At 46.6% G+C, this 23,910-nt stretch overlaps 2 protein-coding genes and 1 long non-coding RNA gene across 13 annotated transcripts in view; 1 reads left to right on the forward strand and 2 right to left on the reverse strand.

Annotated features, from left to right (window-relative positions):
- The window catches only part of CIT (citron rho-interacting serine/threonine kinase), a 164,019-nt gene extending 156,520 nt beyond the window's left edge, over positions 1 to 7,499 (forward strand). For all 11 annotated transcript variants that reach the window (XM_058691127.1, XM_058691126.1, XM_058691129.1 and 8 more), the window contains 2 exons: positions 3,786 to 4,086; positions 5,094 to 7,499. In XM_058691127.1, coding sequence (XP_058547110.1) covers positions 3,786 to 4,086; positions 5,094 to 5,117 — 325 coding nt within the window. In that variant the 3' untranslated portion in view covers positions 5,118 to 7,499. The remainder of the gene's footprint in view (positions 1 to 3,785; positions 4,087 to 5,093) is intronic.
- Positions 3,148 to 7,355, reverse strand: LOC131489247 (uncharacterized). The gene is made up of 3 exons (XR_009250441.1): positions 7,216 to 7,355; positions 4,007 to 4,148; positions 3,148 to 3,655 (listed from the first exon to the last, which is right to left on the reverse strand). It is a non-coding gene; the product is annotated as an uncharacterized LOC131489247 (long non-coding RNA).
- Positions 7,500 to 11,928: 4,429 nt separating the features above from the next.
- On the reverse strand, positions 11,929 to 23,212 carry PRKAB1 (protein kinase AMP-activated non-catalytic subunit beta 1). Its single transcript, XM_058691137.1, has 7 exons — positions 22,776 to 23,212; positions 19,773 to 19,936; positions 18,229 to 18,322; positions 17,851 to 17,965; positions 15,390 to 15,523; positions 14,112 to 14,180; positions 11,929 to 13,849 (listed from the first exon to the last, which is right to left on the reverse strand). Exons 1-7 carry the CDS (start codon positions 22,932 to 22,934, stop codon positions 13,772 to 13,774), a joined length of 813 nt encoding a protein of 270 aa, XP_058547120.1. The 5' UTR covers positions 22,935 to 23,212; the 3' UTR covers positions 11,929 to 13,771.
- Positions 23,213 to 23,910: the final 698 nt, after the last annotated feature.

Genomic DNA, 23,910 nt, shown 5'->3' on the forward strand with positions numbered 1-23,910 from the left:
CCAGTGTTCTTGTTGCTTTTATGGAGGAACGGGTGTTCGGCGATCCTTGCTGTACCATTCTGGAAGTGCTTTTCCTCTTTTTTTTAAAAATTTTTTTTTTTTTCAACGTTTTTATTTTTGGGACAGAGAGAGACAGAGCATGAACGGGGGAGGGGCAGAGAGAGAGGGAGACACAGAATTGGAAACAGGCTCCAGGCTCCGAGCCATCGGCCCAGAGCCTGACGCGGGGCTCGAACTCACGGACCGTGAGATCGTGACCTGGCTGAAGTCGGACGCTTAACCGACTGCGCCACCCAGGCGCCCCACTTTTCCTCTTTTTGATACAGGTGGTAGCGCAGCACACATTCTTGTACCTAATGTTCCTTGGAGACTGCTCCACGTTGGCATCAGAAGTATTCTTCATTGTTGTTTTTATGCCTACATAGCATTCCTTCATGTGACCTTGATTTATTTAACTGCTTTTTTATCAATGGATTTTAGGGTTATTTACAGACTGTTGCTACAGTAAATTAAATGATTTTGTGCTTCTGTCATTTTGCATGCTTAGGAATCTATCTGTAGGATAAATTCCTAGAAACAAAATTGACGGGTGACATCAGACATCCGTTTGTAATTTTGATAGATCTTGCTGAAAATTCCTCCCTGAAGGCCAGATCCATCTGCAATCCCATCAGCAGTGCATGGAAGTGGGACTGGCCTGGTCTTGACACAGAGGGCTGTGAGCCAGATCCAGGTCGATGTGGAGCTTTGATGTATATAACTTTAAGATCTTGGTCTGCAAATAAATTCTGAGATTATTTAACCCAAGGGGAATATTTAACTGACCTAGGATTTAAATTTTTCTGGAATGGTTGGTAGGTCTACTCTGTAAAGAATTACATGGATCCCCTACCATGTGCTAGACACAATGTCTGGAGCTGGGGATCCACAGATGAAGACATGTTTTTATTCTCAAGGGACTTAGTTCCTCCACCACATTGTAATTATCTCTAATATTAAAAAATGCTTAGATCTTGAAAAAATCATAAATTTAATATTCTGAGACTATGTCCTAATGAATAGTTTTTCTTCTATTGAAATATAAGAGTTAGTCTGAATTTTTGGTCAGTGTGGTTTTAGTCCCAGGCACTTGCTAGAAAATCAGAAGTGCCAAATAACCAGCGGTTCCTAACTCTTTTGGCTTGACCCTGCCTCAGAAGGAACTGTTCAAAGGGCTACAGTTCTGTCCTGAAACGTCCAGATTTTCTTTAAGTAGTTTCCAAGTCATGCCAAGAACAAATCAAAGTACCATAATTAGATTTTTTTTTTTTCCACTGCCTCACTAATTAGATGGCAGGCACCTTCCTTCTGAGACTATATGGTGTCTCTGTAAGAAGTTGCTTATTCCTGTGGTTGGAAATGGTTCCGGTTCCTTTGAACAAGAGGCAGAAATAATGCTGTTGCTTTCCTGCTGTTGCCAGGCATGTGTGGAAAATCAACAGTTAGTCTTTGGTTGTCTCTTGGCTTATAAAATGATCTTTTTATGCAGACTGCTTTGGCAGGTCAGAATGTAGAAGCCCAGCTTGGCTGAATATGATTCACTGCAGGCCTCATTGCCCTGGTCTGTTTAGCAAAGCAAGAAATGAAACTCTTTGCAAACAAAACAAAAACAAAAAAACATAAAATTGGCATGGTAGATCATTGGTCATTAATGGATACAGAGATAGAAGATTGCCCACTTGGCCTAGAATGATGGGTATTTTCTTTCATTCCATTAATCTGACATCCCAAATGGCCTTCCTTGAGCCATCCTTCTTCCCCAGGGCATTGAGTATCTTCTCACTTGCTTTATGATGGGCCCTTGTGGACACATTTTATAATTTCATCTCCATTACAAATAGGCTTAATGTAATTCTCCTAGTTGGAATTTATTTTTTTTTGTCTTCCATATCTTAAAGCCACACGACTAGAGATGAATATAAACCTTCATTTCAAGATGCTGAAATCTGAGTTATCTCAGATTTTTCTGCTGTACCAACCTAGCACGGGAGGGTTCTGGCTTTCTGGGCATGTTATCTGGAATCTTGACAGAATTGCACAGAGAAGCCACACAATGACTTGAAAAACTTCACAATGAACTGATCACTTATCTAATTATCTCTACTTACCTCTCTGTTTCACTGTAGAGCAGGAATCAGCAAACTTCTGTTAAGGTCCAGATAGTAAATATTTTTGGCATTGTGGGCTATATGGTTGTCTCAACCATTCAACTATTGTTGTAGTATGAAAGCCGCACAACCAGTGCAAAACCAGATGGGCATGGCTGTGTTCCAATAAAACTTTTATTTATAAAACCAGTGCATCTGTCCAGATTTGGCCTTCAAGCTTGCTCTAGAGTCTCTCCTCCCCCAGTAGGTGTCTTTGCTTCTCATTTGTTTTCAATTATGAGCACTGACAGAGAGATTCTGGTAGTTGGACCAATAATTGAAGAAAAAATCAACTAACTTGGCCCCTTCCAAAGAGAAGGATTTAAATATCAAGGATTAAGATGGGCCTCTGGGAAAACCAGTGACTCTCTCAAACATTTCTGAAGAAATGACTGATTTTACTGCAAAAGTCCAACATTGATGGAAAGTATGTCATCGAGCATATTAGCATACAATTTCACTGCAAAAATTAGAGCAAGATAAATCAGTATGTGATTCATACTTGGCTCATTCTTAGCATCAGCCTGTAATTCCAATTGTAATTTAGATTTTAAAAATAACGAGGATAAATTTACTTGCCCGATTTCTACTTTTATTTTCTGAGATAAAGTTCCAATCAATCAAAATATGTTCTCCAAGTAATATTCTCCATAAAATGTGCCCATGTTAAGTCGGTTCCCTTTTCCTGGCTCTAATTATACTGAGATGAGGAGGACTGAGTACTTTTTCTGCTCGTTGGGGTGGGAAGGAATTAACTCTCAGTTCTGTTTCTGGATCTCCCTTCTTCAGAGAGGTGGTTAGGGCCGTACCTGCTGAAATCTTCATTCGAAATATCCAGGCCGGGCTCGGGGGAGGGTTGGATTGGCCAGACAAAAAGGCCCCAGTGTTTTCTATTGTTTGGTTATTAACTGTCAATCTTCAGGGCCAGGGCCGTGTTTTGAGCAACTGTACTGTTTTTGTCTGTCCTGCTCAGTTTTCTAATTCTGTCAGGCCTGATCCCTCTCACGTCAGTATTGGGTGCCACAAAGATGCTTGGAAAGCCACCTGGAAGGAGAGGTGACCAAACACCAGGCCGACGAGTGAGACAGAATTGGCAGATGAGTACAGGCTTTCTCAAAATTGCTCCCTTGCATCAAGGGCCTTTGAGCAGCCTCCTCCCCTAAATGAAGACTTCCTTCTGTGCCTTATAGACTCTGCAAAATACTTAGGTCAGTAGGATACTGGGTGGGGATTAGGATGTCAAACTGACCTGTGTCGGAATCCCAGTTCTGCATCTCCCTAGCTTAGGCCAGGCACTCAGCCTCCCTGTCTCCACATCGCCTCTGCTGTGAGGGTCATGCCTGCTCTTAGCTTGTGGAGCTGTCATGAGTCGAGGCACATAAAGAGCTTAGCACAGGGTCTGGCAGTAAAAACCTGCACTGAGACCAGGAAGCTTGATTTTCTTTTGTTGTCCTCTTTCTCTTCCTGTCCTATCAAATGAAAACAAAAAGCCTGAAGAACTCCTGGTGGGATTGGGACCTGGGGGTTGCTCACAGGAAGAAAATGCCCCTTTGAGGTTGTGACTTCTCATTTCGCACCTCCCTTTCCTGTTGCCCGCAGCCCCAACAAGCGAGGCCCGCCAACATACAACGAGCACATCACCAAGCGTGTGGCCTCTAGCCCGGCGCCACCGGAAGGCCCCAGCCACCCACGAGAGCCAAGCACACCCCACCGCTACCGAGAGGGGCGGACAGAGCTGCGCAGGGACAAGTCTCCTGGCCGCCCCCTGGAGCGAGAGAAGTCCCCAGGCCGGATGCTCAGCACGCGGAGGGAACGCTCACCTGGTAGGCTGTTTGAAGACAGCAGCCGGGGCCGGCTGCCTGCGGGAGCCGTGAGGACCCCACTGTCCCAGGTCAACAAGGTGAGGCACCATCCGGAGAGGCCAGAGGAGTGACCTGAGGAGCTGAGGGCCCTTTGGGGCCACTGTTGTAAAAAGGAGACTCTGTTATTATTAATTCAGATTTTTTAGGACATGGTAACAAGTTTAGGAAGAAAATGTATTTAAGAAGAGGCCTTTCTAAGCAAATGGATAATGCATACATGTGTACCTCAAAATGGAATAGCTACCCTAAGGTATATCATTCGCTTCCCCAGAGGCAACCAGTGTTCGCAGTTTCTAGAGATACTCTATGCACATAAGCAAATATCTATGTGTATCCTCCCTTCTTAAACACAAATGATAGCCTACTATACAAAACGCTTATGTCTTATTTTTTTCAGGCACATCTACAAATACGTACCTCAAGAATTTTTTGGAAGGCTACACAGAAACTGGTTAACAGTGGTTGCCCTCTAGAACTTTGAGCTTTTTGAAATCTTTAAATCATACACGTTATTATCTGTGTAATTTTAGGTTAGCAATTGAGATGGAGGGATGTGTTGAAGGAAAGGGGGCCCTGACGAGCAGGGGGAGGCCCAAGTACTTGATGCCTCCTCGGTAGGCTTGGTTCCAGAGACCCCTCTGGACAGCACAGCCACCTTTCTGTCCTTGGGAGCTGGTTTTCTAGATCACATTCTCCCAAGGCCACCTGCAGTTGGCTCTTGGGACCCCTGCTGATAAAGAGAGGAGGAAAGGCCAGTGTTTTTTCTTCTCCCCTCTGATTTACCGATAAAATGGGGGCGTGTGTGTGTGTGTGTGTGTGTGTGTGTGTGTGTGTAACAGAGATCCATCCACAGCTTTGGAGAATTTTCTGTGAATGTCATTCCCTGATGAACCCCAAGCTCAGAGCTGGAGCCGTACTGTGGAGCACTCCCTATTAACAGCTGCAGGGAGGCCGGGTGGTGCACACTTCCTCCTGGGATCAGGCAGGGGGAGCACAGGCATTTCTGGCCCCCTCAGCTAAAACCCCCTCCTTATTTTGCTCCTAGGTCTGGGACCAGTCTTCAGTATAAATCTCAGCCAGAAAAACCAACTCCTCATCTTAATCTGCAGGAAAACCCCAAACACTCTAAGGAACTTTGCTGAAGGGGACCCCAGCCCCCATCTGCTCAGCCACCCCACGGCACAGCTGGGTCCAGACCCACCTCAGTGTGGACGCCCTGCAGCCAGGTGGTGCCGGGCTGAGGCTCTCGGGAGCCATCAGCACCTTCCTGCAGTCACCCTCTGTGCACTTTCTCTTTCAGAGCATTCACAAACTTTTATACCTGGCTCTAGTCTGTACCAGTTCATCAAAGGAAACCAACCTGCGCTAACTACAACGTGGTTAGAATCCTATTTAATAGCTACTTTAAGATCCTAGGGTTGGTTGGTTTTCTTTTTTTTTTTTTTTTTTTAAAGACAACAGAATTCTTAATAGATTTGAATAGCAATGTATTTCCTGTCGTAGTCATTTTTAGCTAGATCACACCATCAGGTCTTTGCTATGGAAACGTATTGTAGAAGAGTCCCCGCCAGTTGGCTAACCTCCTGCGCTCATGTAGGTTCATTCTTGTTCCAGTCCATCCTCACAGATGGCCCTGTTTTACCCAGGGTGACATCTTAGCCAAATGTTTACTGTTCTCATTGCCTTTTATGGCCTTGACGACTTCCCCTCCCACCAGCTGAGAATGTACGGAGGTCATCAGGCCTCAGCTCGGAGGCAGTGACTTGGGGCCAAGGAACCTCGAGGAGCTCTCCCTCCCCGCCCCTCAGCGTCATCTCCCCAGCCTGCTGTCCCTGCTTTCCATGTAGCTTTGGCCAGGAAAGCATGCAATAGACTTGCTCGGAGCCCAGCGTTGATGAGTCTCTGGGCCCGGGAGAGGACCGGGGGGCCATCCACCTCCTGTCCGCGACAGCGCGTCGTTCCCCACCCTGGGATGGGAAGAGACCCGTCCGGGAGTTCTGCATGGCGGTTTCACTGCATGTGCTGCCCCCTGACCTGGCTGCCCCCGTGGGTTGCTCTGCCAATGTACTAGTACCATACCATCGCTCCCGCTGAATCGAGACCCTCTGACCACTTGCCAATTCACTGGCCACAAAAAGCTGCAGTCTGTAGCACCGAACAAACAAAAAACCAAACGCTCAAGCCTTACGACCAGAGAAGGATTTCAGCAAACCACCACCTCACACCTTCATGCTTCCCTGCCGCCTCCCTCGTGGATGACTCCGTGTTCACACAAAATCCAGCACAGTTCTACCCCACGAAACTGTGACTTCCCAAGTGAGCCTTTCCCTAGGGCTAGACTAAGACCAGGAAGTTGGAGAGCCACGGCCCCTCTTCCACCTCTGCTGGGGTCAGGAGGTCCTCCTTAGGTGCAGTGCTGCTCACATGGTTTCTCTCTGCCCGCTACCAGAATGCGAAATTCCTGGCAACTGGTAAAGAACCAACCTAGAGGCTTTGCAGTTGGCAAGCTAACAGCGGCCTTACTTCTGCCTTTAATCTCCCACAAGGCATCTCTTGCTTCTGATTCTCCATGACTCTTAGGCATGCCTCGAACAACCAAGGCACATCCTAGGTAGGCTGAAAGGTAGACCTGTTTCCACCACTGCAGGGGAACATGACCACGTTTCAACCCACGTCAGATCACTTTCCAGATTGCAACCTGGCCCAAATCCCAGCTCCTTCCTGCTCGTCTCTTAACCTAAGTGCTTTCTTGTTCGAAACGCCTATGTCCCTCCCTCCACGTTACTGCACCCTTGGCAGGTGTCATGCTGTTGTGTTTTATGTGTCGCTTGGAGTCTCTGGGGTCACACTGCATCCCCTCCCTCCCCCAGGGCAGATCAGACTGAATGTTTGCTGAAGTTTTTGTCTCTTGGTCCACAAGTATTTGGAAAGGTCACTGAAAACTGGTCTTTCAGTCTTGGCATTTCATTTAGGATCTCCATGAGAAATGGGGCTTCTTGAGCCCTGAAAGTGTATATTGTGTGTCTCATTTGTGAAAAATGCTTCCTGCTATAGAACTAGCTCAAAAGACTGTACATATTTACAAGAAACTTTATATTCGTAAAAAAAAAGGAAATTGAATTGGTTTCTACTTTTTTATTGTAAAAGGTGCATTTTTCAACACTTACTTTTGGTTTCAACGGTGGTAGTTGTGGACAGCCACCTTCACTGGAGGGTGGGGAGCTCCGTGGGACCACCAAGATGCCAGCAGGAAATACCGTACCACGAAATTGCAGTCAAAAGCTTATTAGCATATGTAAGATTCTAGGTCTCCAAAAGTACAGGCTTTTTCTTCATTACCTTTTTTATTCAGGATGAGGAAAAGAACACAAGGAACAATTCAAGATCCACCTTGAGAGGAATGAACTTTGTTGTTAAACAATAGTGAAATAAAGCAATGATCTAAAATGTTTGCTTTTGTGCAACGACCTCTTCTTTTCTTGAGAGACCATAAAAGTCCTCAGTATTGCCAGTGTCAGCATGGGCTTGTTACCGTGGCATGGGACCTTGCCTCCCTCTCAGGAGGCTTTTTTCTGGGGTTGGGGGAGCAACACAGAGGCCAGAGCACATTGCTCTCCTGGAGTCAAGAGCCCAGTAGCAGTCTTTCCCAAGAGCAAGACCTTGTTGGAAGTTTGGTCACTATTTCCAGTGAACCATAAACTGGCTGTTAGGTCACTTTATAGGACTGCAGAACAGGAAAGGTCCTTATGCAAACAGGCCATTGTGAAAGGATTACTTGAGGATGGATTACCTACTTTTCCCATAATGCAGCTAAGCAGGAAAACAGGTCACTTTAAAACTTCTCTCCATTATAAGGTCGTGGGGGAGTTGTTTTTTTTTTTTTTTTTAATGTTTTTTATTTATTTTTGGGACAGAGAGAGACACAGCATGAACGGGGGAGGGGCAGAGAGAGAGGGAGACACAGAATCGGAAACAGGCTCCAGGCTCCGAGCCATCAGCCCAGAGCCTGACGCGGGGCTCGAACTCACGGACCGCGAGATCGTGACCTGGCTGAAGTCGGACGCTTAACCGACTGCGCCACCCAGGTGCCCCGGTCGTGGGGGAGTTTTTAAAAATATTTTTGAGAGAGAAAGAACGAGAACAAGCGGGGTAGGGGCAGAGAGAGGGAGACACAGAATCCGAAGCAGGCTCTGAGCTGTCAGCACAGAGCCCGATGCAGGGCTCGAACCCACAAACAGTGAGATCGTGACCTGAGCCAAAGTTGGACGTTCAACCAACTGAGCCACCCAGGCGCCCCGGTCGTGGGGAATTTAATGATGTAGATTTATTTCCTTGGGGGGAGGAGTTTGGATAAAGGTAATTTAAAATGTAAATACTTCTATTTTTAACTGGATGGATTTTTACAGTCTGTGAGGTAAATTTATCCCATGATTGTTAGTATAAACTCTGCTTGATCCAAACATCAGTTTTGGCAAATGGTGAATTTTTTCATGGTTCCTGTTGCTTTCTACTCTTCGATTTTTATTTTCCAATGAAGGTATCTGACCACAGTCACAATCGGACTGGGAGGGCCGTATCTGACATGCTTCTTACAGGGACTGTACCTGCAAATCTGTTTTCTACTTTACTGTTGGAGATAAAAATCTGCCAAAGGTCATAACTATAAGAATGAAAATGACTCAGAAGATGAATAAAATGTCAGAAACTTTCTTTCCTTAGAATACTGGGGAAAGTCCATTAAACACCAACCATTTCAATTAATGTCCCGAGGATTCTTGGCAGCCAAGGAATACTAAGTAAATACGGTTTGGTTCCAAAAGGAATGTGCCAGAAAGGTTCTTTGGACCCTAAGGAATGACTTCAAAGAACTGACTAATCACTCAGCCACACCATAAAATGAGGCCCAACCTTCCACAGGGCCACCACTCCTGTTTCTTAAGCACAAAATCAGACATCACGTTTTCTGTGCTTAATTTTCATGAGACTAAAGACACTGATTGTACAGCAAATTTCATAACCATGAAACTAGGTTTTGGAGACTTAGGCCAAAAAGAGATAATTTGCTTAATGGGACTGAAATTCGTCTTCAGAAAACTTGGGCCTCTTGAATCAGATTTGCTTTAGAAGACATCCATGCAGATTTAAGTCTAAAGCATTAAGGCTACGCCTAGGAGCAGCTAAGCTTCCACTCGCAATACAACAGCTAAATAGGCCTGTCCCAGTGGTTCTAAACCACTGAACTTTGCTCCCCTCCCCTAAGAACATCTGACAAAAGTCTGGAGACCTTTTTGATGGTCATGATTGGCATCTAGTGGGTAGAGGCTAGGGATGCTGCTGAATGTCCTACAACAGGGCAACCCCTACCCCCGAAAATTATATCAGGTCCAAGTGTCAATAGTGCCAAGGTTGAGAAACCTTGGCCTGTTCTAGTCAGATTTCTCTCTGGGCAGTTTAAATATTTCTTATGATGTCTACACCATGGAGACTGGGGCTCCAGGCACACAATGTTTGTATGAGAAAAATGTTTCATCACTTGCCTAATCAAATATTGGCTTTATTTTCCAAAGCTGGGGAGGGTTGGGCTAGTGGAAATATAGTACAGTGTTGATCACTTGGCTTTCCTTTGAGTCTATCAATGATTAATGGAACTAAAGGGCTTGTTGGAGGTAGAAGAAAGAACTTTGAAAATGACTTCACTACTGTAAGCAACTCAGGTGGTATTTCCAAGAACCACAAAAAGGAAAGCTAAAGGTGACCTAGGGTACTCACAATTTTCCAGATGAGATGGGTGAATTCACACCAAGGTGGTAGAAAAGGCAGCAGTGAGGGCTGACATCATCATCCAGGCAAAGGCCCTTTAGTGGTGCTGAGGACGAAAAAGATGAGGACTGGGAGCTGACCCAGAGACAGGGTGGGCCCCACAGATTGGACTCTGGCTGCTCCAGCTTTTGGGATCTTCTCCAAGGGTCTGACAACAGTGATGGCTCTCAGGAAGGCCCTACAGATGTTACTACAACAGCTGGGATGACTTAGGTTTCAGAAGAAATGCGTGTGTGTTCCTAACTTTCTTATTTTCTCCTGAAGACAATTAGCATTGGTCTTCCAGGTCAGAAGGCTCTGGCTTGTTCCTCCACTAATTTGCTGATCGAGAGAGGTGCTAAGGGGGGGGGGGGGGATTTCTCAGAAGCTGGATAAAGATTTGAGTGGTCCATAGACTTGGATCCTCATCAATTCATTCAAACTGTTTGTAAACACTGGTGGAGAACCGGGTATTGGGAGAACTGAACACGTTTGGAAATGTAACTGTTCATCTAAAAATAATGGGAGGTGAACCAAATGGCATTTTATTCTTCCCTAAAGTGGCTGTCTCTGACCTCAGCCATGGATGAGATTACTGACGTTCTGGGTTTTTAATCCTGGTCTTTGGAGTTTGGAAATTACCTAATTAAGCGAGTTGAGGGGGCTGGCATTTTTGCTTTTCCAGCCTCTTAACTTCCTGTTTGTGGCCACATCCCATCCATGTCGTAAAGGCTTTGTGGCTCCCAGTGTGGAAAGAGCCCTAGGATCATCTAGTGCTAGTCCAATCCCTCTCATTTTTCAGGAGAGGAAGTCAAGCTAAGAGAGGCCATGTGATCTGCCCAAGGTCATACAGCTAGTCAGCAACTGAACTGGATCAACATCCCTAATCTCATTAGGGAGGGGGCAGTGGGAGAATGGCCAACTTTAATGTGAAGTCAGGGTTTGACCTGGTTTCGGAGTGCTACTGACTTCCCTTACATTATTTACACCCATAAGCAAAGCTGAAGGAAAGGGCTTTGCCTGGGTCCTTTAATCTCTGGTTTCTGTATTTTGACATACAATTCTAATGACCCATACCATTTTACATGTTAGTAATTTAAAGGCCTTACCTTTGACTCTATAAATTTCACTTGTACATAGATTTCCGGGAGAAAAATACATCTTCATTCAAAAGCAATTTGGGTTAAGCTTTAACCATGTAACCAGTCCTTACCCGTAATGGGAATGCTAATAAAGCATTGCCTACCTGGGTCATAGGACACTTCACTTCTACATTTGGCTTTGCCTCTGTGATCTGGGGTCTCCTCTGACCCTGTGATTTCACATCCATGAAATAATTTCCCTTACCTCTAGCTTCTTGGGTATTGAGGATTTCACTTGGCTCTGTGAGCAGTCTTTCGAACCATAGGAGACTTCCTTTGTGTTGCCTTTTAAAGAAAATGGAAGTCTTTTAGATACACAAACTGCTGTAGAGAATGCGGATACCTTGGTCCCATGGAGTGGCTATGCCTGCATCCTTCCACCACAGTGGTGGTCTCTCTTGGGGGTCTCCTGTGGCCTCTGGGCTGCAGAGAGCTCTCACAGGGTTTACTGGTTCCCAATTAGTTTTTACAGTGGATTTTTAAGTTCTTACTGTTTCCCCCTGTGGTCTGGGGTTGATGGCTTCCTCTGAGCTCTGACTCTGACTCAGGCTAGCAGCCAGATTCTCTAATCCCTCTCACAGAAAGGGCAGTGCCCTCCTGGGCCAACTCATGCAGGGGCCCCACCAGCACCCTCCCTCAGTCCCCACCAGGGCATAGGGCCTGTGCTCACAGCTCACCAAGTTTCTTTTCTGGTGCTTGAATACATCACTTTTATACTTTTGAGCTTAGGTAAATTTTTTCCATTGTATTTTAAAAATACTTTATCCAGTTTTGGAAAGAGGATTTTTGCATGTTTCCACAGTCTACTTAAAATCCCTATAGTCCCCAAAATCTAGGGTTCCCACATCACTTGGATTTTCAGGGTGAGACAGCCAGTTACCCAGGTAGGAGTGCTTTCTAGGCCACTCTCCACCTCAAGTAAACCAAATGACCTAGAAGTTCCCTTTTCTCATACATTTATTTGAATACTTCCTGGCACTTGGGAAGGAAAGGCTTATTACAATGTCATCTGTAATCTTCCATCTTGTTTGGCAGAGCAAACAGAGCTCCTTTTAGCCGATGAGAACGCTGATTCCAGAATGTCCTGGCGTCTTCCAAGGGTGTCCAGATCCCAGGCTCCTGTGGTGGTGCTCACTGATAAGCAAGAGGTGGCAAGACCTTTGACCTGGAGATGCCATCAACCTGCCCAAACTGGGAACCTTCACTGTTGCCTCTCCTCAGTCTCCCCTCAAAACTGAGTGGCTCAAAGGAACTCAGTTTTACAGGCTTCTTAACAGCCTTCCAAATTCTGCGTGCAAAACCCGTAGGTCAAGGGAATGGTCCTCAGTCCTGGGGGCAGCCAGAGCCGCCCTGTCACTCACCCCAGAGTACCACGAGGATCGTACCATTTTCAATGAGCGCAAGACGTGACAAAGATTGAAAAGCACCTCACCGAGTAAACCTCGGATGCGTTCCAGTCTTTTCTCCAAATGACTGAGTAAAATCAAAGCTTCCTCCAAGCATGTGTCCCATTATCTTTACAAAGCTTTATTGAAACCTGTACGTCAAGGTGACAATAATTCAGTGTTTGGAAAACAGTAACAACAAAAAAGGGTATCCCAGACTCAGGTTTACCAAATAAATACTGGCAACCAGGGAGCTTGTTCCTCCGTCTCCCAGCAAGAACACAGGGCAGAACCATGGCTTCTGCTGACTTGAGGACAGGAACCTGCACTAATGGGCACGTCTGAGCATCTCCCCGGAAACCACGCCGAGTGTGAAGAGGTTTGCTTTGGTCCAAAGAATGTCTTCTCGACATGAATTTAGAAGGCTGCTGTCAAGTTCTAAGTTCCTCCCAGAATAAACGACAGCAACTGCTACAGCCTTCGTTGCTAAGTAAAGACAGAGGTCCTGAGCAAGTTGGCATAGGGTAGGGTGCTCCTCCCAAGTTTTCATGGTAATACTGTCCCCTCATTGCGATTAGAGTAAAAAGCTGGACAACCTTCCAGCTAACAGTGGTCAGTCCATAGGATCATCCAGCTTAATGGAGAAATCCGGCAGCAGTTTTCAAAGTCTGTTCTAAGAACAGATTATTGCTGAATACAGTTCGCATGATCTATATTCTAGTTGGGGTGATTTAAAAATTGCCCTAAGGCCAGAGACTCAGCCACCTCTGGTTCAAAACAAAAATACTTAGTGCACAAAAGCAGAAGAAACAATTGTACAACTTCATCTGGAAATCAGACAGGTTCTAATTTCTACAGAAATTATATCTCCCTGGAGCAGAGAACAGGAGACCATCTATTGCTTTGATTTCAGAGGACAGGTACCTGCTGTTGCCTCCACAGCCAGGCCTCAACAGGGACAAACTGATGGTCTTAAAAATGCACATATGATTAGAAATTTTGCGTGGCCTCAGACCCTGCTTCTTAGATTTTCCCAGCAGAGTGGCTAGTGTTCATTTCTGGCTGAAGAAGAATCTCCACGACCAGTTCAGAACTGCACCTGTCCTCATGCACTGTGGTGTGGGGGCAGCAGACCCTCTGCTTTCCCTCACTGTCCTCGGCCTCGGTGAGCCCCAAGGCTCACAGCCGCAGGGTGCCAAGAGGACTGTTACAGATCGAGGTGCTTTGGGAGCTGCCGTGCCTGGAACAAACCTTCAAGCGGACTACGGTGGGGATGAAATGTCTTATAGAGTGTGAAATGAGAAATTTACAGTCCGTTCCCTCTAGTGGAAAGCATGCACGCGTGGAGCCTGGTGGTGCACACTGTTTCCTGGAGCCCACCGCTGGCTCCCAGCTCTTCATATGGGCTTGTATAGCAAGGTGGTGACATACTTTTTCTTGTACCGGTGGGTCGCGCTGAGCACCATCACTCCATCCTGAGGAAGAGGGTGGAAATGATCAAAGGTGGTACCAAGTCAAGAGCTCAAACTTTAGTGTGTGTGTGTGTGTGTGTGTGTGAATCATCAAGAGGGCTTAATAAAAACACTCTTGTTCTGCCTTCAGAACCCGAGCCTGTGGATTTGCACCAGGTCCCAGGAGCTGCCCTTTAGATAAGTACTCCAAGTTAATTCTGTTGCTAGGGGGCCTCACAGCACACTTTGAGAAACACAGCTCTACCAGCAACAGAAGTGTCATTACCTTGATAGAGAGTGCATAAAGGTGGTTCAACATGACGTGGTTGGGCTCGGGGAGCAAAGCTGGATCACACTGTTGGAGAAACAAAAGCAGACATGAGCATTTAGGATTTGGAAATCAAGAAGATTCTCCCTTTATTGCACAGCACCAGGTATCAATGGAAAGGAGGCAGGCTCTCATGCCCCTTTCTGCTTAAGTTGGGTAGTGAAAGACTGTTCTGACAGGTGAGGTGAGGGGGTCGTGCCTTATGGTCTAACTAAGGGGAGCTCCCTGCATGCCTGTTGGATGCACTGGTGTGTGTCTCCAGTCAGGCTTTACCTTGGCCTCTAAAGTGTGGGCCACGGCTATCTTCTTATTGAAAGAGAAGAAGAGAGAGCCGTCCAATGAATACACTTTTAGAGAAGGCGGGAAGATAAATCTATACTAAACATTCCCGAGCAGTGGGCTGCAAGCTCATGTCTGTAGGATTCAGAAAGCATGAAGAATGAAATGGATAACTGTGGGGGGACGGAGGGGAGGCCACCCGGTGCCTGGGAAACCATGTCCCCAGGGCAAACCATGACCGCTGCGGGAGACGCCTGCACACGGATGCTTTTGGCTCTGCATCGTAGCACACGTGTACCCGCTTGTATGTGGAGTCCACGAGCAGCATGGCTGCTTTATCACCTCACAAACATGGGACTTTCAGGGGGTGGCTTGGACAAAGCACAAGAACATTCAGATTCCCAAGAATTAGGGCTGTGCTGTGCATGTTTAGTGAAACGGAATGGAAAATTAACAAGGTAATAATGGGGTGCTCTTCAGGATCCTGGAGGACACATACTTCTTTTTACGAATAATATCAATTTCCCAGAGAAAATGTGTGTCAGCCAGATCCCCCAAGTTTTAATCCGAGAGCACTGACATTTCTGAAAACAATTTGGTGATTAAGAGTAGATACTGAAGTCTGGGGGCCAGAGGAGGAGATCCACTAAGTAGCTTACCGACAAGGAATGGTTATAGATTTCTCGTCATGTTTCACAAGGAATGGGGCTTAGGTTGAGGCAAGAGTGAAGCACTAGGAAAACAAGTTCAGAAAGGCTTTGTGCAACCGGAGAGCAGCACCCACACTCTGGAACATCTCGCCGGTAGCCCATTCCCACATCAGAGGGGGACCCTGGCAGTTAATACCAACGGGCAACACTGAAACCTTTTTCCCAACCGCTTCCGAGAGGCAGTTGGAAAGGGGAGCAGCACAACAGGACGGTGGAGGATGGTCTGGACAGACGCCTATGTACTCACAGAAATCCCCGTGTCCTTGTTCAGGATGACCTGGAGCAGATGTGGAGGGAGAATGGGTGGTGCCTTAAACCGTTCTTCTGGTTTTGAGACATAGGGTTCCTGATGGTAGGGTCCTGGTGGGGAGCTGGACAGCTCTGTCGGGAGACGGTGACAGGACGTTTACTTTGAAAATTATGAGGTCTAGGAGCAGTCTCACTGAATTTATGGCACCGTTCAGTTTTCCTCGTCCCCTCAACACAGATTTATATTCCCTTGAAGAATATATATAGGCCCCAAAGGTGAAGAGTAGAGGCAATGAGAAAACTCTTCTGGAATTTGGGTGACTGGCATAAAATTCAGCATGAACTCAGATGCCCTGGCAGCAGATAGCGGTGGTGGCAAAGCTGGTGATTCTGGGTCAGACTAACAAGGAAGCTGCTCTCAGTAACCTAACCTGACATGCCCTGCAGAACAATGCTGCTCGCCTTGGGCTGGGCTGGCAAATACTGCAAAGACGCTCAGGGCTTCAAGCGAGGCTTAAGCAGCTAAGCCCAAGGTCTGAGCACCACCAGCCAGAATAAAATGGAAGATATAGCAGCCTGTTTATAGACACAGTGGTGAAAACAAGTTATATGAGGCACTGGCACATTTCAAAACTAAAACCAAAACTAAAAAATTGATAAATCTAATCTCTACAGGCTCTTTGACTCCACCACTCTCAGGTTCCTTTCAAACCCTTGCTTGTCTTGATTATACAGATATTAAGAAGCTTCTGCAGGGGCGCCTGGATGGCTCAGTCGGTTAAGCGTCCGACTTCGGTTCAGGTCATGGTCTCACGGTCCGGGAGTTCGAGCCCCGCATCGGGCTCTGTGCTGACGGCTCAGAGCCTGGAGCCTGCTTCAGATTCTGTGTCTCCCTCTCTCTCTGACCCTCCCCCATTCATGCTGTCTCAAAAATAAACATTAAAAAAAAAAAAATTTTTTTTTTTTTTTTTTTTAAGAAGCTTCTGGAAGTGCAGCATTTCATAAGGTCAGAGGTAGCTCACTTAGTGATGTGTGACCAGCTGGAAAGGACTGAGCTGTTGTCAAAGGACATGTAGGATGGATCCTGGCCGACCAATCCTTGGGCGGAAGATGTGCCCCCGCTCTGCCAATTCCCTCAACGTCACTTTCTAGGGTACAGGCTCACTTCGTATGCCCCAACCATATGACAGCAGGAAATGGAGAAAAACAAGCGTAGAAAACTGAGCCAATAGGAGTAAATACATATTTTAAGAAAATGAGTATCTAAATATGAGGTCTATGGAGAGCCTGATGTTGGTTTACCAACAGTTAGGGGCCAGTTTTCTTTCCCCAGGTGGTCTATGCTGCAGAAACTTGACTAAAAGCTTTGGTATGTGGCCTAAAGTTACATTTATCAGTAAGTGGGGGATACTGGGCATTTTCTCCATCCTCCTATTCCCACCTATCTGACAAAGAAATAAATGGCTTCTCTAAAAGATTTGTTAGCTATCCAGAGAGAAGAACACTATTTTGGGATTTCCAACTCCTGCTCAACAAGCTGGCTTTTCAGCCACAGCAAGCCCGCCATGGTCAATTTACCACTGTGGTTTCTGAGCTGGTAAGAGTAAGAGATCATGGGGGCAGAAGCTCCAGGCCCAACCAGCTGACAATGAAGAATCATCCTGCAAACTGCACGGAACCCGTCTTCTTAGACTGTCAGGTCCCATCCTGGACAATCTTTTCACTGCCTCCCACAGGGGTCCAAGGAATTGTTTACACTCCTGCAAAAGGGGCAGTGGAGTTGGCACTGATGCCTTAGATTACAAAACATCACTGCCCCTGAATTGTATGTATTACGTTTCTTCCTGTGGGTTTGGATGAAAAGCAATTAATTGAAAGCTTGAGGCCTGGCTGACTCTCGCAAAGTTCTCTAAGGATGATACGAGCAGGTTGTGCAGCTAGCTGGTTTCCTGTGGTTAGCCTCTTTCTCCCCACAAAGGGATTCTGGCAAGGTGCTAATATGCCATATAAGTGACGGCCCGGATCACTGAAGTGGCCATTTATCACCTGGCAGGCTGAGACTCTCCTGACAGGGTCGTCAGTAGGCAGGGAGCTGGCAGGCTCCCCCCGAGCTCGAGCTGGCTCATCACTGACCCAGTGCAACTTCCCAGGGCCTCTTGGCCCTGCCCCTGGCACGAGATCAAGCTCTGGTTCTGCTTCCACCATCTGCCCTCCGTGGCTAAGCGGCCTACTGAATACTGGAGATGACCAAAAAAATGCCTTACAGCTCCCTTGGGGCTAGATTTCAACAACCTGACCTGACGGCGTTAGGAATCACTTTTGTGGCTCTTTAGGGAGCTACAAACATCCACATGACAGGGCAGCTCAAGCTCAGGAGTGAGAGGCAAGAGAAACAGGACTATTTCTAGACTGCACAGCCCCACCTGCACACACGTGGTATAAAGTAACTGTGTTCATACCAGACACATCGGAGCACTTTTGGGAATCCACCATTAAAGCATCAAATACTTCAAAGTCAGTTTTCTTCACTTGAATGATGTTGTTAACTGTGCCAAGCTGGCTGGTTACTATTGGCTGGGAAGAGACAGACAGGCAGAAATCATAACGTGGAAGGTCTCTGGAGTTATTCTTTAGAGGATTTAGAATTCCTGGCTGGCCAACCTGCTCATCTCCATCAAGTTTGCCCATAAGTCTGACAATTAACACTGTCATCTAGCTAAGCCACACACAGCGACTTTTACCAGCAGGACAAGGAGACCTGGCAACAATTGGTAGAGGAAAGTGAGCTGTTAGGATTGTGAAGGCAGTCAGAGGACCAAGGGCAGGAGGAAGAGTACCTCAGAAGGGTCATGTGTCCACTGACCATCCACAAAGAACTTGTACTGATGCTCTCCTTCAGGCAGGTCCAGGATGGCTACAAAGTTATTGTGGCTGCAACGAAAAAGGAAGCAGAGGATTTCAGCTGGGTGAGCTGCCCGCTTAAGCTTACTTACAAAACTGGCCATGGGATGAAACCAAACCTTTATGTGAAGAGTTTAGCTGCAAAAGAATAAACATTTTTAACCACTGTAGGCAATTCAGCATAATGACCTCAATCTAGAAAAGCCGTAAGAAAGCAGCATTGCAAGGTTTCCTTAAGGACTCACTTTGGTCAAATGCCAGGAATCCACATTCCTACCATCAAAAGGTCAACAAACATGGGGCGCCTGGGTGGCGCAGTCGGTTAAGCGTCCGACTTCAGCTCAGGTCATGATCTCGCGGTCCGTGAGTTCGAGCCCCGCGTCGGGCTCTGGGCTGATGTCTCAGAGCCTGGAGCCTGCTTCCGATTCTGTGTCTCCCTCTCTCTCTGCCCCTCCCCCGTTCATGCTCTGTCTCTCTCTGCCCCAAAAATAAATAAAAAAACGTTGAAAAAAAAATTAAAAAAAAAAAGGTCAACAAACAGGCACTCGTCCTTTTCAACTTGCCCGCAAAATACCACTTGGCATCTGGGAGGCCAAAGAGGACAGCAACTCAAGATAAACTGCACGCTGCCGAGTTTTACCGTCAGTCTGCCCTGGGCAGGAGACGGGATCAGTTTCACAAGAACCACAAACAGGTCTCTACAGAAGCTTGCTTAACGTCTAAAACAAGGTTCCAGGAAAGCTTTTTGCTTGAAATGACTCTAACTGTGCTGAGTGTCCCCCTCCTATACCCACATTACCAGTGGAAAAGCAGGCGGCCTGTGACCGTGATCAGGCCACACCCAGCAGGGCACAATTTCTCCTTTTGTTTCACCAAGAGTACTCACTAGTGAAGATGGTTTTTCACTATTTGAGACAGAAGTCCGTGCTAGGATTCCTGATCAAGGGTTTTACCATGGTCTTGCCTTGATGCCTAATGATGCCTAAATAACAGGTACCTTCCAAACAAAGGCAATACAAAGAGTGTCAAAGTTTAGAAGGAACTTCAGAGATTTTCTGTCTAATGTTCCCTTCTTATAGTCAGGAACACTGAGGCTCAGGTGTTACCAACAGGTTAGCTTAGTCAACATGGACCCAAATCCTGGGCTTGAAGATTCCCAGCCCAGTGCTCTTTCTCCACTGCACTAGAAATAGATTTCTCATTCTGAAGAAGAAGTCTTGCCTAAGCAAACCTATCTGAAGTCGAACCTATGTCTGTGAGATACTCATAACTGAGAAGTGTTTTCTCCTAAGTGTGCTCTAAACCTAGAGTCTAACTGGGTATGAGATTTGAACCCTGTGAATCATTAAGCAAGTTTATTTTCCATTCAGCATCCATTTTATAAAAACATCCTTTTCTATTCCTCTGCAGAAACCAGTTAGAAACCAGAGTATCTATCCCTGGATTAAGACAAATATGTGAATATTGCCCAGGCAATTACCTTCTTGTGAGGGGAAGTTTACTCCAGTTGTTGAAGGACCCGGATAAGTAAACTTCCTTTCCACCTCCCGTCCATCGAAATACTGTTGGCCGAGCCTGGGCAGGGGCTTTATCATTCACTTCCAGATCATGCTGCCAAGCCAGGAATTCTTCCTTCTCTGGAGCCTAGAAAGGGAACAGTTTACTCAGGGACAGGAAGCCATCAGTGGGCTCCCTGCAACATACAGTTACCCTGTCTAGTCTTCTAAAAAAGAGGCAGTGATGACTACTTAGGTTCATTTTCAAACTCATTAACTAACAGCTCTGCCTTGGTTTCCCCACTGCAAGGTGAAAATAACAAAAACAACTATTTCTTAAGGTTGTTGTGAAAGACTGAGACAGTCCGTGTAAAATGCTCTGCATTAATGTCTGACATGTAGTAAGTACTTAATAATTATAAGCTGTTAATATTGTTTTTAAAGAGATCTACATCAAAATTTTAGAAGAAACTATAGAACTCACTTGGAAGCGGGTACAATGAATTCAAGACTAGCTTGACAAATGTCATTTTCTTCCCTGAATTAACAAGATTCGAAGTATGTGAAAATGTATTAGAGACAATTCCAGAGCTGTCAACTTGAAGCTCACGAATCCAGATTCTAAGGGAAAAAATATTCACAAAGTGCTATCCAGGCACCGGGGAGAAAAAGGTAAGACAAAGACTGACCCTCCTTATGGCAAACAATAACTTCTAGCACGGGAAGTAATGTATAACTGAGGTATTCCAAAATAAGGGAGAAATAAACACAGCCAACTCTGGTTGAAATATATGTGGTTTTAGATCCTTTTACACATTTCCTAGTCAGAAGCCAAAGACAGTAAAAGAGCAGGAGTTCCAGGCTGGGAGAGACCTTTAAAGGTGTCATTGAGCAGGGGCACCTGGGTGGCTCAGTTGGTTGGGTGTCCAACTTTGGCTCAGGCTCTACGATCTCATGGTTTGTGGGTGCAAGCCCTGTGTTGGGCTCTGTGCTGACAGCTCGGAGCCTGCTTAGGATTCTCGCTCTCTCCTCTCTCAGTCCCTCCTCGACTTGCGCTTTCTCTCAAAATAAATAATTAAAAAAAAAAAAAAAGCGCCGTAATTTCTTTAAAAAAAAAAAAAAGGTGCCATTGTGCAAGTTTCTAATATCTTCATTTCGAATACTGACTGGAGCTTATCTTAAATGAGCCTGCATTCTTTAAGATTTAACAAGATCTAAAGATTAAAGAATAGCAGACTGGAAAATCACTTGCCAATGAGGAAGTGATAACCACGGCCAAAATGGTGAACTAGTGTACTAAAATCATCCATGACTTTTTTAGGGGTCTAGGGCATTCAATTCAGTGTCTCTGCTACATCATCTCAGTAACGTCTCAGGAAATGATAACGGACACTATTTAAAATCATTCTCCACAGATCCTCTGTATTCTAAATATTTCTTATAGGAGCTTTGCAGCAGCAGCAGAACAACAAGTTACTCCTTGAAGAAAGGAGTTTGGTTCTTGTGGTGTCTTAAACAGCCGTCCTTGGGCCACGATGATTTCTGGGGGAAGGGATGTCAAGTCTTTGGAGAACCAGGATTTCAAAGTGCACTTTGCACACAGCTCCTCGGGAATGCACAATTTCAGAAAGCAAGTGCAAATCACAGGACTTAACGCCCAGGAAGAGCAGGCTCTTTCGAGTTGGACTCAAAGTCAAGATCCAAGTGAGGATTTAAAATAATGTGATCACCTAGCCCAACATCTGAGAAAAAAATATGAGTAAAGGTGGAATGAGTCGCCAGGCAACTAGCCCAAACTGGATACTAACAGAGAGCATGCTGGGCCTCGGGAGACCCCATTTTTCCTAAGCCTGCTCTGTTGCCCTGTCCTTAAGGGATCCGTTCTTCCTTTTTTAGGCTATACCACATACTTTTCAGCTGCCAGAACCACTAAGTGTCCTTGGACTGGGCCCTGCAGCTGGAAACACCACACCCCATCAGGCGGTTTGCAGGAATATGGTTGAACCAGGAATCAAAGCTCATCTTTAAAGTTTTGATGAATGAAAGCAGACTACAGTTAGGATGTCCAAATGTGGTCTGCAAAAATGTCTGCTTTGGGGCACCTGGGTGGCTCAGTCAGTTGAGCGTCCGACTTCGGCTCAGGTCATGATCTCACGGTTCGTGGGTTCGAGCCCGACATCAGGCTCTGTGCTGACAGCTCAAAGCCTGGAGCCTGCTTCAGATTCTGTCTCCCTCTCTCTGCTACTCCCCCACTCACGCTCTCTCTCAAAAATAAACATTAAAAAATGTTTTTAAAAATGTCTGCTTTGGTCTGTTTAAAATATCATGTCATATTTTTACACGAGAGGAGAGAGAAGGTTGAGTAGCAGCTGGCTGCCCCCTTTTCAGACTGACACTTCACTCACCTACTGACCTCCAGAAGTCCAATTCCTTTTCTGAGTCTGCTCTAAAGAAGCCGGGGGAACCACAAGTTCAGGGAGAACTAAACGCCTCTGGCAACTGCAGTCAGCTGGGTAACTCTTTTCAGCTTGCACGTGTGCTCTGGGTTCTCTCCAAAATCGACAATAAACTGCAAAACCAGCTCCGACAAAAAGGGCCCGTCTCCGTAAAGGTGAGGAAAGATCTCTCAAGGCTGTGAAACTAATTATACCTAAGGGGAAAGCAGCGACCGGGGCTCACCTGCTGCTGGCTCAACGATCTTAATTAATTAAGAATTTGAAACGCTGTCCCAGAGCTGCTTTCTCCTTAATGATGTTAAACGAAGTTAGTTCCTCCTCCCTCGGGGTGACTTTCTCTTCGGTAATTAGACACAGGTTCCTGGACTGCGAAGAGGGCTCTTACAGGGCCATCTGGCTTTTAAGTGAATAGAATTAAGTATCTCCTCCCTCCCGCTTACGAAGTTTCTGGGAGGATGTGGCGGGGAATCTAATAGGGGGTTCCTCCCCTCAACATTAATCAAGGGGAGCCAGATTCCCCCACCCCCTCACCTTGATTTCCTCGGAGTGGAAGAGGTCGGCGTCCTCGGGGCTGTCCATCAGGATCTTGGGCCTGTCCCCGTCCTTGGCGCCCCCGGAGCTGTCCCTCCGCGGCGTCTTGTGGCCGCCCTGCCGCTCCAGCGCGGCCCGCTCGCTGCTCGTGTTGCCCATGGCGGGGGTCTGCGGGGACACCGGGAAGCCGGACGGGGCCTCACTCCAGGGAAGGGGCAGGAGACTCCCGCAACTAACGGGTCACAACGACCCTGGGGAAACAGTCGGAGCCCAGAGTACCACACCGCTCGGGAGAGGGCTCCGGGCCGGTAACCGGTTTGAGGCGTGCGGGACGGACCGGCCGTTTCACAAGCCCGCGTTACTCAGGAAGCCCGAAAATAAGCTCGACACTTTCCCAACAACTCCCCCACCTCCTGGCAACTTCCGCTTCCGGCGCGTCTGAGAGTCCGTCGCGATATGGGGTGGGGGCGGGAGCAGCGGGCGAAGCGCCTTAGGCTAACTCGACCTCACTTCCGCTTCCGGCCTGGATCTGCGCGGCAGCCACACCCAAAGGAGGCTCCAGGGGCCTCGGGGCGCGCAGTCGCAGTGAGCTGCTGCGGCCGGAGTCAGGACGAGACTGCGGAAGGCCGGCAGGGGGCGTGCCAGCGCGAGGGCGGACTGGGCCGCTTTCCCTGCTCTGGAATGAGTGATGCCATTAGCTATTTTAGATATCTTTACCCACTTCCAGTTTATCCTGCACTCGACAGCCAAAGAGATCATTTAAAGTGTTAATCTAATTAAGAGACTCATACTATTAAAGCCGGTTAATGCTCTAGCTCACACGCTTTTTGTGTGCCTTAGAAGCACTGCCTGAATAAAATGCAGATTCCCCGGTCCTATTCCCTGGAAATTATGATTCCGAAGTAGGCTCTGGAGTAGAGTCTGCATTTTAATATGAACTCCAGGTGATTTTGCTGCAAGTTGTCTTGCAGGTGTTTGAGAAAATGACAGACCATAAGATCTCAGGAAATTTCTCAAGACTAGTAGGTTTGGGCGTTATAAAATGCTAGTTACTAGTGTATTTTTTAAAAGATTGCACAGCCTTGGGGCGCCTGGGTGGCGCAGTCGGTTAAGCGTCCGACTTCAGCCAGGTCAC

The sequence above is a fragment of the Neofelis nebulosa genome, chromosome 11 (genome assembly GCF_028018385.1).
Source record: "Neofelis nebulosa isolate mNeoNeb1 chromosome 11, mNeoNeb1.pri, whole genome shotgun sequence".
NCBI classification, from domain to species: Eukaryota; Metazoa; Chordata; class Mammalia; order Carnivora; family Felidae; genus Neofelis; species Neofelis nebulosa.

What these genes read in the sequence shown, in the direction of transcription:
- PRKAB1 (XM_058691137.1), bottom strand. Translation starts at nt 22,934, where the DNA reads ATGGGCAACACGAGCAGCGAGCGGGCCGCGCTGGAGCGGCAGGGCGGC. An exon ending in GGACACATGACCCTTCTGAG is followed by an intron (nt 17,966 to 18,228) that starts GTACTCTTCCTC and finishes GTCTCTTCCCAG; the next exon opens with CCAATAGTAACCAGCCAGCT. An exon ending in AAAGTGCTCCGATGTGTCTG is followed by an intron (nt 15,524 to 17,850) that starts GTATGAACACAG and finishes GTCTCCCGACAG; the next exon opens with AGCTGTCCAGCTCCCCACCA.